The sequence below is a fragment of the Dendrobates tinctorius genome, unplaced genomic scaffold, assembly GCF_039654945.1.
Source record: "Dendrobates tinctorius isolate UK_male_01 unplaced genomic scaffold, ASM3965494v1 ptg000124l, whole genome shotgun sequence".
NCBI lineage: Eukaryota > Metazoa > Chordata > Amphibia > Anura > Dendrobatidae > Dendrobates > Dendrobates tinctorius.
This window is the reverse complement of record NW_027361792.1, coordinates 2204760-2218697: the sequence shown is the minus strand read 5'-3', so window position 1 is coordinate 2218697 and position 13938 is coordinate 2204760. Positions and strand designations below refer to the sequence as shown.

Genomic DNA, 13938 nt, shown 5'->3' with positions numbered 1-13938 from the left:
CTGATTTCTGTGTCACGTGGATCTTCTGTGTCCGGTGCCTGTTGTCCTGTGAGGGATCACGCAGAGTACGGAGCCGCGCTCCACGCGCTGATTTCTGTGTCACGTGGATCTTCTGTGTCCGGTGCCTGTTGTCCTGTGAGGGATCACGCAGAGTACGGAGTTGCGCTCCACGCGCTGATTTCTGTGTCACGTGGATCTTCTGTGTCCGGTGCCTGTTGTCCTGTGAGGGATCACGCAGAGTACGGAGCCGCGCTCCACGCGCTGATTTCTGTGTCACGTGGATCTTCTGTGTCCGGTGCCTGTTGTCCTGTGAGGGATCACGCAGAGTACGGAGCCGCGCTCCACGCGCTGATTTCTGTGTCACGTGAATCTTCTGTGTCCGGTCCCTGTCGTCCTGTGAGGGATCATGCAGAGTACGGATCTGCGCTCCACGCGCTGATTTCTGTGTCACGTGAATCTTCTGTGTCCGGCCCCTGCCGTCCTGTGAGGGATCACGCAGAGTACGGAGCCGCGCTCCACGTGCTGATTTCTGTGTCACGTGGATCTTCTGTGTCCGGTGCCTGTTGTCCTGTGAGGGATCACGCAGAGTACGGAGCCGCGCTCCACGCGCTGATTTCTGTGTCACGTGAATCTTCTGTGTCCGGTCCCTGCCGTCCTGTGAGGGATCACGCAGAGTACGGAGCCGCGCTCCACGCGCTGATTTCTGTGTCACGTGAATCTTCTGTGTTCGGTCCCTGTCGTCCTGTGAGGGATCATGCAGAGTACGGAGCCGCGCTCCACACGCTGTTTTACGTGTCACGTGGATCTTCTGTGTCCGGTGCCTGTTGTCCTGTGAGGGATCGCGCAGAGTACGGAGCCGCGCTCCACGCGCTGATTTCTGTGTCACGTGGATCTTCTGTGTCCGGTGCCTGTTGTCCTGTGAGGGATCACGCAGAGTACGGAGCCGCGCTCCACGCGCTGATTTCTGTGTCACGTGAATCTTCTGTGTTCGGTCCCTGTCGTCCTGTGAGGGATCATGCAGAGTACGGAGCCGCGCTTCACGCGCTGATTTCTGTGTCACGTGGATCTTCTGTGTCCGGTGCCTGTTGTCCTGTGAGGGATCGCGCAGAGTACGGAGCCGCGCTCCACGCGCTGATTTCTGTGTCACGTGGATCTTCTGTGTCCGGTGCCTGTTGTCCTGTGAGGGATCATGCAGAGTACGGAGCCGCGCTCCACGCGCTGATTTCTGTGTCACGTGGATCTTCTGTGTCCGGTGCCTGTTGTCCTGTGAGGGATCGCGCAGAGTACGGAGCCGCGCTCCACGCGCTGATTTCTGTGTCACGTGGATCTTCTGTGTCCGGTGCCTGTTGTCCTGTGAGGGATCACGCAGAGTACGGAGCCGCGCTCCACGCGCTGATTTCTGTGTCACGTGGATCTTCTGTGTCCAGTGCCTGTTGTCCTGTGAGGGATCACGCAGAGTACGGAGTTGCGCTCCACGCGCTGATTTCTGTGTCACGTGGATCTTCTGTGTCCGGTGCCTGTTGTCCTGTGAGGGATCACGCAGAGTACGGAGCCGCGCTCCACGCGCTGATTTCTGTGTCACGTGGATCTTCTGTGTCCGGTGCCTGTTGTCCTGTGAGGGATCACGCAGAGTACGGAGCCGCGCTCCACGCGCTGATTTCTGTGTCACGTGGATCTTCTGTGTCCGGTGCCTGTTGTCCTGTGAGGGATCACGCAGAGTACGGAGCCGCGCTCCACGCGCTGATTTCTGTGTCACGTGGATCTTCTGTGTCCGGTGCCTGTTGTCCTGTGAGGGATCACGCAGAGTACGGAGCCGCGCTCCACGCGCTGATTTCTGTGTCACGTGAATCTTCTGTGTTCGGTCCCTGCCGTCCTGTGAGGGATCACGCAGACTATGGGGCCGCTCGTCATCACCCCACATGATGCAGTAAGTCCACATGGCGTCCGCCATCATGTTCAGTCACAATCCGCCGCACGCGTCTGTTCATCGCCCTCCTGTAACCCTCGCACTGCTGACACAATGGCGTCAGGCGCGGTGATTTCAGTACTCGGCGCCATGTTCCTCGGCTGGGACCTTTACCCTCACATATTTTCTGGGGCTTCTCATGATCCTCTCCTGGATGTCTGAAGTAATGGTGGGTGGAGTGGGGTCTATTTCTTTGACTTCAGCAATGGATCTTGTGTTACTCCAAGCCGTATATCCAGCTCATTACTGGAGCAGAACAGTCGTGTCTGTCACTGACCCTGTGTGTACGTCGCCTCCTCTATCACAATCCGCCATGTTTTACTTGCACACAACAAGACACGACCGCCCTCCACAGAGAGACACCGACTGAAGGAAGGAAATGATGGCCGCAGTCATTCCTCTGCAGAGGTAAAGTGGAAGCTGAGCCCTGATTGGTTGCTGATTTACATTGAAAGTTGAGCTCTGATTGGTTGTTCTGGTAACATGAAAGCTGAGCACTGAGTGTTTGTTCTGGTAACATGAAAGCTGAGCTCTGATTGGTTTGTTGTGGTAACATGAAAGCTGACCTCTGATTGGTTGGTGTGGTAACATGAAAGCTGAGCTTTGATTGGTCGCTCTGGTAACATGAAAGCAGAGCTCTGATTGGTTGCTCTGGTAACATGAAAGCAGAGCTCTGATTAGTTGCTCTGGTAACATGATAGGTTGCTATGAGAAGCACATTGTCAGTGTAGCACAGTCCTGATGAGCGCGGCCCCGTGAGTGAGAGAACCGGGGGCCGGTTGTCGGGGCCCCATGATATCTGCACTGGTATAGATTAGTCAGCAAATTTTATCTAAAAGGGCTGATATACTATTTCTATATAGAGGCCAGGGCGGTTTTCTATATAGAGGCCAGGGCTGTTTTCTATATAGAGGCCAGGGCTGTTTTCTATATAGAGGCCAGTGCGGTTTTCTATATAGAGGCCAGGGCTGTTTTCTATATAGAGGCCAGTGCGGTTTTCTATATAGAGGCCAGTGCGGTTTTCTATATAGAGGCCAGGGCGGTTTTCTATATAGAGGCCAGGGCTGTTTTCTATATAGAGGCCAGTGCGGTTTTCTATATAGAGGCCAGTGCGGTTTTCTATATAGAGGCCAGGGCGGTTTTCTATATAGAGGCCAGGGCGGTTTTCTATATATAGAGGCCAGGGCTGTTTTCTATATAGAGGCCAGTGCGGTTTTCTATATAGAGGTCAGTGCGGTTTTCTATATAGAGGCCAGTGCGGTTTTCTATATAGAGGCCAGGGCTGTTTTCTATATAGAGGCCAGGGCTGTTTTCTATATAGAGGCCAGGGCTGTTTTCTATATAGAGGCCAGGGCGGTTTTCTATATAGAGGTCAGTGCGGTTTTCTATATAGAGGCCAGTGCGGTTTTCTATATAGAGGCCAGGGCTGTTTTCTATATAGAGGCCAGGGCTGTTTTCTATATAGAGGCCAGGGCTGTTTTCTATATAGAGGCCAGGGCTGTTTTCTATATAGAGGCCAAGGCGGTTTTCTATATAGAGGCCAGGGCGGTTTTCTATATAGAGGCCAGGGCGGTTTTCTATATAGAGGCCAGGGCGGTTTTCTAAATAGAGGCCAGGGCGGTTTTCTATATAGAGGCCAGGGCTGTTTTCTATATAGAGGCCAGGGCTGTTTTCTATATAGAGGCCAGGGCTGTTTTCTATATAGAGGCCAGGGCTGTTTTCTATATAGAGGCCAGGGCTGTTTTCTATATAGAGGCCAGGGCTGTTTTCTATATAGAGGCCAGGGCTGTTTTCTATATAGAGGCCAGGGCTGTTTTCTATATAGAGGCCAGGGCTGTTTTCTATATAGAGGCCAGGGCGGATTTCTATATAGAGGCCAGAGCGGTTTTCTATATAGAGGCCAGGGCGGTTTTCTATATAGAGGCCAGGGCGGTTTTCTATATAGAGGCCAGGGCTGTTTTCTATATATAGAGGCCAGGGCGGTTATCTATATAGAGGCCAGGGCGGTTTTCTATATAGAGGCCAGGGCGGTTTTCTATATAGAGGCCAGGGCTGTTTTCTATATAGAGGCCAGTGCGGTTTTCTATATAGAGGTCAGTGCAGTTTTCTATATAGAGGCCAGGGCTGTTTTCTATATAGAGGCCAGTGCGGTTTTCTATATAGGGCCAGGGCTGTTTTCTATATAGAGACCAGGGCTGTTTTCTATATTCCACAATACAGCACTTTGTTCCATATTTATTTTAATCCAATTTAAACCAATAAATGTGAGCACTGAGTGACAAAAAACGGCGGACGGTCTATTGATTGCAAGTCTGGTAATGGCCATTTTTCCAGGATTACCGACGATACACACGGCAGGGTTTCCTCCGGGTTTTTCAACCAATAATAACAGTATCCAATGATCCCTTAATGAAGTGCCCTACCAGACGTTTTCCTGCAATATTCAGTGCGACACACCCTGGACATCTACAAGGCGGATTTTGGATTCTGAATGGAATAAAATCTTTGCCGGGATCCCATGTGACGTCTTGGACTTATGTTCTTGTATTCCCCACAGTGTCGCTCTCACTTGTATAAGTATTCTCATATTTTGATGGGGTGCAAACATTTATTATGAATTGTGCGCACAGTATCTCCTTACTTACTGTTTCTTCCACTTTGATGGAATTTACTACCTGAAGGTGGTGGGAGCCCCAATGAGGTCTAAGTTGCGTTTCTCCATTGCAGTGATATTAATATTTGTTGCTTTTGAAGTGCAATATGTGAAATCTCTGCTTGTAGTTCAGCTGGGCCCAGAGCCTTCTATGGCAGTGTAATTTTCACCCCTCAATCACAGATGCTGCCAATCGTAGCTCAGCAGTTTATCAGTCTTCTAAGCGGTCAAACTGTGATTGACATAGCCTAGGAGTGAGGGATGAAAGGGCAGAAGACTTGAAAAAAAAACAAACGCTCAATTGGACCGCAAGCAGAGATTTCACATGCTGCGCTCCAGAAGAAACAAATGTCAATATCTCTGCAGTGGAGTGACGCAGGTCAAAACGGAAAAGAGCAACAGAATTAGGTTGAGCTCAGATATTTTTTCAAGGTACCTAACTACATTTTTTGGATCATGTGACAGGTCCTCTTTAAAACAATACCCAAAGGGGAGTTTACTACAATTAGGAGAGCCTGGAATGATAATGAGGTCTATGTATGACAGGGGAAGGGAGCGAAAAATGGGAAAATAGGTTGAGAAAAGGAGGTTATTATACTGATGGCACACTAGATTATGCAGATGTAAAAGTTAAGGAGGAATATAAAGCGAGATCTTATTTTTATGGATAGAATAAAATAAAGGAATGGAGAAATAAAGGTTTGTTTTTTTCCACATCTTATAGTAATAATTACAAAAAGATTCAAGGGAATCTGTCAGCAGTATCAGTCCCTCCTGAGATGTCTATATGAGCATGCATGTCATAGGAAGCTGAATAAAATGACACCTAGATATCTCCGATCCAATGTCTTAGTCCAGAGAAATACACGTTTTTCATAATATGTAAATGAGCTGTTGAGATCTATGGGCTGGTCCTAGATCTCCCCGACAATCCACTTCCAGCGATTATTCTAAAAGAAAACGGCGTTACCAGTATGAGTCATGTAACGATTGACAGTCTGCTCTCCTGATCTACATGTCTCACACTATTAATGTCCCATTTTATTTAAAATAAGTTCTAGAGGCGGAGTCTCAGGGAGATCTATGTCCAGCCCATAGATCTTAACAACTTAATTATTAAGAAAAGCATTGATTTCTCCGGAATAAGAAATCGGATCACAGATATCACTGAATGGTGTCATTTTATTCAGCTTCCTATGATCTGCATTCCCATATAGACGGCTTAGGAGGGTTGATCCCAATGACAGATGCCTTTTAATAAATTTTTATTAAAATATTTACCTGTACTTGACAGAAATATTGAAAGCAGATGTGCGAAGTTCTTCTTCTTAAACGAGGCAGGGACTTATAATCGCGTTTATTTCACAGCAGAACCACAAGTGGAACAAAACTTTCCCAAAAACACTTTTATAAATGCGGAGGCACAAAATGCGATATGTGAACTGTGGCTAAAAGAACTGAGTGTTTTTTACACTAGTAACATGACCGATGATTTAAAATTCATTCTTTCATTATTGGCGACAGTCCTCATGTCATTTATATTGTCCATTACACCTTTGTGAACTATATTAGGTATAAATTACGTATTTGAGAATGTGAATAATATATATAAGAAAGATGCAAAAGCATTGTGGGTGAAGAAACATTTTAATGTGTGAATTTAAAGTATTCTGATTTTTTTTTTTTTTTGCAAGCGATAAGTAAAAACAAAAAAAACAAAGAGGAGGTTGTTGGGCAAAGCATGTTTTAGCCAGGGAGGCATTGTGGATTTTGTGTCTTACAGTCAGGGTGTCCCGCGGTATAAATGATATAGGCTGAACCTCTATTGAATACGATTGATAATGGATATTATATTCGACCTTTCATCTTTTTTAAGATAAACACACACCGACACTGGATATAGTATATATCTCGATATATCGTATGATACAACAATTAATATTGATAAATATATTAATTTCCACCACCAGTGTCCAGTGAAAATAGTGATTACACACTAATTTAAGATAAAAAAAAAACAAACCAACCATAAGACCTGTTAACCAAAGAAAACCAGACAAGGTGTACTTAATTAATAATCTTTATTATACAGGTGGTTACATAAAAACCAAATAAAAACAAAGTGCACGCACGTATAGGAACGATTTTACAAAATTGTAAAATAAAATTGGACCCAATTACATATAATTCATATTCTAATATGCATACCTCATATATTATAAAGTGAAATTTTTTTTTCAAAAATAGTAAGTGCAAGTGCATGCAAAAATAAAGCACAACCATTTAATAAATCACTACCATGAGGAGTGCAGTGTGCAAAAAAAACACAAAGTGTTGTTATATCATATTCACAAAAAGAAAAAAGATTGAAAAAGACCACTGGTAACTTAATAAATCTCTGATGAAAAAGGAGCAATGTGCATGTACAAAAAAACAACCATATATTGTATATCATAAAAATTATATAAGTGACTCAAAATAATCACTGCCATATAAAGTGCAGTGTGCATGTGCAAACTTTAACCATGCGCATTTATATAGAACAACACAGTGACTCTTTCTATAAAGTGCAAGAAAAATATATATAGAGGATTGCAAAAAATGGATACTATACCTTTAAGGGTCACCACATCTTTTTTGGCTATATATGAAGGTATATACAGTAGCTAGAGGCTATTGTATAAAGTACACGGCGATATTTTGTTCACCAAGCAACTATATTATTATCCTTTTGCCTTGTGACATGATTTCCATCATACTGGAAAAAGCATTGTCCATGGATGGTCCCTTTCCTTGATAACAAGCTGTATGGTCCCTCTACTTGATAACAAGCAGGATGGTCCTTATCCTCCATAACAAGCTGGATAAGTCCCTCTCCTTGATAACAAGCTGAATAGTCCCCCTCCTCAATAACAAGCTGGATGGTCCCTCTCCTCAATAACAAACTGGATGGTCCCTCTCCTTGATAACAAGCTGGATGGTCCCTCTCCTCGATAACAAACTGGATGGTCCCTCCTTGATAACAAGCAGGATGGTCCTTCTCCTCCATAACAAGCTGGATAAGTCCCTCTCCTTGATAACAAGCTGAAGAGTCCCCCTTCCTCGATAACAAGCTGGATGGTCCCTCTCCTCGATAACAAACTGGATGGTCCCTCTCCTTGATAACAAGCTGGACGGTCCATCTCCTCAATAACAAGCTAGATGGTCTCTCTTCTCAATTCGGCTTCTTCTTTGCTTTTGTGGATTGCACGGGGAACTTGGATCAGACACTAATTTCTGGACGTTTTTGTGAGTTTTCTAACATTCTATGATTCTATGAAAACAAGAATGCTATGATCTGGAAATCTCATCACCATAATATTCAGAGCAGAACATAGAACAGATCAGAAGTTGAAAGTCAGACATTTTTCCATTAAATTTGAAAAATTAACTAATTTAGAAATTGATAGCAACGACACATCTCAGAACAGTTTTGCCCAGGTCGTGTCCACCATTGAGGAGCATCCCAGTCTGTAAATGTCGGGGAAGTGAGGAAACAATTTCTTGAATCTTGGAAGAGGAACATTGCCCCTTCTTGACATCAGATTATCACTGCTCCAAAGTGTGGGGTCTTTGCTGGATTTTTCGTTTCATAATCCACCAAATATTTTCTATTGGTGAAAGGTCCGGACTGCAGGAGGTCGGTTCAGCACCCCAACACTTCTGCAGAGCCAGAGCCGTGGTGTGTGATGGATGCAGTATGGGGTTTATCATTGTCTTGCAGAAATAGACAAGTCCTTCCCTGGAATAGACGATGTCTGGATGGAGCAGATGTTCTCACACCTCTATATGACGCTCCGCACTGATGGTGTCTTCCATGAATGCGCTGCCCAAGTCATAGGCACTAATGCCCTCAATACATGTCTCGAGCTTACCTCGAAAGACAAAGGCCAGAAGACTGCAGTGTCTGTTTTCAAGTACTCTTGCACTAATTAAAAGCACTTCACCATCATATTAAAAAATACAGGTTTCTGCTAGTAGTGCAGGGGTTTATTTGTGAGGTTGAGAGAGCCTGGAGCTTTTCTGCTTTGATGGTCTCAGCTGTTCAGTTTTGGCCACTACCCTCTTCTATATATACTTACCTCTGGGAAACAGGGATTGCCAGTGTTAATTTTATACTGCCTGGTTCTCGAGTTGGAGGTGTTGGTTCTTTGAGGAGCTGTTTGGAGTGTTGTTTAGAAGACTGTTGCTTGGTGATTTGTCTGTGTTCACATTCTCATCTGCTCTTATTTGGTTTTCCTTCATATTCTCCCCGGTGTTCCTCTCTGTAGTCTGGGAGTACATATTTGTATAATTGGTATTTTCATTTATCCCTGTATGTCTTCCCTTGCTATTCTGGTTTGTGTATTCTTATACACTATTACTCCTAACATCCCTGGGTGGGGGAGGGAAAGGATAGGGGCTGATGTAGGAGCTCAGCAAAGCACATGGTCCCAAGGTCTTCACCATCAGAAGTAATCTGGGGAGCAGGGATAGATAAGGCACCCCAGCTTTAGGGATAAGGATGGAGCTCATATCCTCGTGCTGTGACATTACATCAGAGATGTGAACTGTGTGCCGATAACAAGCTGGATGGTCCCTCTCCTTGATAACCAGCTGTATGATCCCTCTTCTCAACGACAAGCTGGATGGTCCCTCTCCCCAACAACAAGCTTTATGGTCCCTCTCCTCGATAACCATCAGGATAGTCCCTCTCCTCCTTAGTCTGCAGGGCACAATGATTTCCATAAAGAGTTTCCCATTTTGATTTATCTGACCACAGAACAGTTTTCCATTTTCCTAGATTGTGCTGATATTCAGCTTTCCTTTTGTGGATTGCATGGAGAACTGTGATCAGACAATGATTTCCGGACGTTTTTTGCGAGCCCATGCAGTGATTTCCATAACCGAATCACGCTTGTATTTAATGCAGTGCTGACTGAGGGCCTGTGGATTACAAATATCCAATATTATCCATCAGCTTTGTCCCTTATGGACATACCGGTAAATTTCTCCAGAATCTCTTGATGATCTCATGTACCATAGATGCGGGATATTTAAAATTTCTCTGAAATTGTTCCACCTTTTTTAGCCGCAGTTGATCACAGATCGGTGACCAGGGACCATCTTTGATTCTGAGTGTCTTTGCCTCTCTAACACCCTCTTTCTATACACAGTATGTGATGCTTTAGAAAACTGTCACTTCAGCTGTTTTTTATTGGTGTCGCATACTTTTCAAGCCTTTCCTTAACTCTGTCCCAACTTTTTTTTTAAGATGCGTCGCTGCCATCAATTTCTAAAGAAGATAATGTTTTCAAACGAAATGGAAAAATGTCCGTCGTCCAATGTTCTGCTGTGAATAAAATGTGACGGTAACAGATTTCCAAATCATTGCATTCTTGTTTTCTTTACTTTTTACACAGCGGGACAACTTTTTTTTTGGAATTGGGGTTGTACATAGGTAGATAAATGTGTAACTAGATTAATGATACATGTCAGATAAATACTGTAAATAGATAACATTCCCTCCCCCCAAAAAAAAAATAAATAAAGTAGCACCAATCTAATTAAGCGTGAGTATAAACCACAGAGTCCGGACCACTAGACCAATAAAAGAAAGAATGCCAGAACTTCCAGCTTAAAAAGGTGAAAAATTGTATTTATTCCGTTCCCATGTTCACTCTGAGACCTTTTCACTTGTAAAAGGCTCATTGCCAAAGCTGATGCTTTACTACGTTGGTTTGGATTAAATCCAAAGTTTTCGACTTTTTGAAATGGGAATGCTTTCATTTTCTTATAGATTGATATGAGGCTCACAACTTTGAGACAGAACATCGCCATTTTGGGCATTTAAGTAGCACTTTTTCACCTTTAACTGGTGTGCTGCCTCCATTTTTTATCTTCTAGATATGGAGCCGTGTGTACCGCACATGTTTTTTTTTCATTCATCCCGCCCTTGTCCCTGGTTCTTATTAAATTCTCGGACAATGTTACTTTTCCATCTGTTTCACAGATTCTTAATGTCAAATCGAGATGCAATTGTGTGGTCCCCGATACTTAGGTTTATTTCTGAAACGTCCCAACCAAGATTACTGAGTGCCAAGCATGCCAATCTCACCCATGGACTGTCACTTCCCCCACCTGTTAAATCCGAAAGGACGGTGCCCTTCTTCTCACAAGCCCATATTCGTCTGATTTTTCTTCCTCCTCTATGGGCCCACTAATTATAAGATCTGGACCTAAGAAGCTACATCAAGATTCCTCTTTTCTAAATCTGTGGGTCCAGCCATGTTATGTACCCAAGTGGATATAGTAAAGGGGCTACCTTTCCTTGTCCGCCTTGTTCCTTCCATGTAAAAAGCACCAATGATCTTATCTTCTAAGGTGGGTTTGACGAGAGGTCTCTACTTGGGCCCACTACTGCCGTCGGCCCCATATTTCCAAATCCTGACTGTTCAGCTGGTTTCCCCATCACACAAGTGATATTTAGCTGCATTTCTTTATTATTTTTTTTTTTTACTGTCGCCTATTATGTACAAAATGTGTTTTTATGGGTTTTTTTTTTCCTGGAAGACTTATTAAATAGGACTTGGCTCTTTTGCACCTCTGGAAAAATAGTCTGCAGACGCCCTTGTCTCTAGTCACGGCCTGGTTTTGTGCAGGGTGGCAGAGGACTTGTGTTTTTTACATTTTCCCCAGAGCTGCTCTATATTTAACTGTCCCTGTATGTATGAGATTGCTGGTTTCCTGTCCATATGATGCCGTCCTGCCCGGCTCCAGATGGATCATCAGGTGTTTGCAGCCATCTGGACGCAGCGTGCATGCATGCAGTCATATGTGGTCATTCTACTGCAATATTACCATGTATTTATAACATTGTGCTATACAGAGAATCTGCTCAATATCACCTGCCCCCATGTATAATCCCATGTAAGTACCTGTATATATGATGTGTCTGACCTATAGATAGACTGTTTTAGAAGCAGGCGATCATGCTGCGGCCACAAAGACATATTGGCCCCTAAAGATGCAATGTAGTGGTACATGGTTGCCATTGATCAAGCTGTAATTAAGGTCTTAAATTCACCAGCTATGTGTCATATTTGGGAGTCCTGGGGGGGGGGGACCTTATATCAGATTCTTGTGCTTGTCTGCAAATTTTCTTTTTTAGAAGTTGTATTTTTCACTGTTTTTTTTTTTCCCTGCAAGCGCTCTAATTTTCAGCTGTCTCTCAGCTAGGGAATAGGGACTAGCAGCTGTGATGACTCCCATACATAAAACACACAGACATGAGGGATTCATGCTTTTTTGTTTGTATATAGCACATGTTCAGATGATGCATAGAAAACATTTTCTGAAGGATCGAGCAGTGTAGCTGTGAATAAAGCACTGGATTTAGATAAAACAATACTAAGAAAGGAGCAGCATGGACAACTATACAGTGGTAGTGAGTGGTATATCTGTGAATCCAGTTCTGGGGTGAGATAAGACGCATAAAGCAGCAGCAGGGAGAACAATACAGAGTAGTACTGAGCAGTGTAGCTGTGATACTAGCTATTGCTTTTTAACAGCCTTCAACTAGATCTCGAGCCATGATGACTTGAAGGATGAACGATCTGTAGAAAGATCGATCTTGTGCAAGCCTAGATAGGTCCATCGGGGTTTTCTCCGCCATTATCTTGATAGTATCACCCCATCGGGTTGCTGGTCTTCCTTTTCACCTTGTTCCTTCTATTCTTCCGACCATGTTGTTCTTCTCAAGTGTTTTGGGGGAATTTACACAAACTCTCATACTATCTATAAGATGAGATAAAATAAAACTATTAGAAAGTAGCAACAGTATAACCTACAGTATACAACAGAACAGAGCAGTGAAGCTGTGTATCCATCGCTGAAGCGAGATAAAACACTTACTAGAAAGCATCAGCACTGTTTGTGACTGTGCCTCACTTTTCTCCTCCCTCTCATCCCTCCCCTCTCCATAGACTTCAATATGCAGCTTTAATCTGATCCCTCAGTGAGCTGATAGTCCATCTTCCTTGACCAAGTTGAATTTTAGCAGTGCTTTAGAATGAAGGATTAATTCAAGAGGCAGAGAGGGGAAAAAGTGGCTTATAAGTGGAGACTAAAGGAAATTTCTCTAATAAGATATATCACAGTGTTTCTTATATTGACTTGTACTATTGATTTATGCAAAATTTATGAAAACAGCAGCAACCATTTAATAGACATTGCTGTCAAAATATCACTCATGCATGTATTGCTTACTCACTCGACTGTCCATAGAGTTCTATGACCCGTCATCCGCTCGCCTATGACTTAGAGCCATGAGCCGCCTTCTGATTATTACCGGTTTTGCCCCCACAGCATTTCTCGGAAGCTCTCGATGAATTCTCCAATGACCTGTTTAATAGTTTCTTTGATGATCCTCCTCTCTTGGATCGAGATTCCTTCCTGGATATGGAGGTTGAAAGTCCTACTCCACCCATACAGGCTGAGCACAGCTACTCACTGAGCGAAGACTCCGCTCCACAAAGTCCAGCCCTCACCATCAAAGAAGAAGATGAAGACAGTCCAAGAGGTAGGAAGACCTTATATGAGAATCTGCATATTGTTAATCAAGATATTTTTCTTTACTCTGTCATTATTCCCATGTTTAAATGATGATTGGTGAGGGTCCGACCCTACTGACCGCCACCAAATGTCAGAATCAGCTGCAGGACCAAGTGTGGTCTCTTGTACAGATGAGGCTGGGGCATCAAGGGGCTTCTTCATTCTGCTGATCAATGGTGGTCTTAGGGGTTGAAAACTAGAACGTGCAGTCTGGGCTTTTGGCTTGGCCCCGGTGGTGGCCTCAGCTCATTAGATGAGTAGCCGGTTCTACCAGAATCAGTGGGTTCAAGCTAACAATAATCTAATGTATATGGCCACCAGACCAAAATATGTTGTGGGAGGAAATGGAAAGTAGCACGTTCATAAGACTGCCCAAAAATTATCCATATATAGTCCTAAATATTCCTAAATAATACTACTGTGGCGCCCCTGAGGCTTCAGTCGCCAGAGGTACTGCACCTTCTCCTAAGGTGTAGTACCCCACCATCCAGGTAGGCTGGGAACTCCTTTCCGCATTCCAACACCTGCACCCCACACACAGGAGTGTTCAGCAGGGACCCATCCATGCTTTATGCTGGAAAAGTCATAGGGTGCCTTTTGTGGTCCCTGGCTTCGTAACACGAGAGGTGCTGGGGAGGCGGGTGGAGTTAGATATAAAAGAGTGGGAAGAGTGAGAGTTAGTAGTTAG

General features: G+C 44.1%; 1 protein-coding gene across 2 annotated transcripts in view; it reads left to right on the top strand.

Moving 5' to 3' along the window:
- The window catches only part of CREB3L1 (cAMP responsive element binding protein 3 like 1), a 65501-nt gene that overhangs the window by 37709 nt on the left and 13854 nt on the right, over positions 1–13938 (top strand). For both annotated transcript variants that reach the window (XM_073541712.1, XM_073541713.1), the window contains exon 2: positions 13005–13218. In XM_073541712.1, the coding sequence (XP_073397813.1) occupies positions 13005–13218 (214 nt within the window). The remainder of the gene's footprint in view (positions 1–13004; positions 13219–13938) is intronic.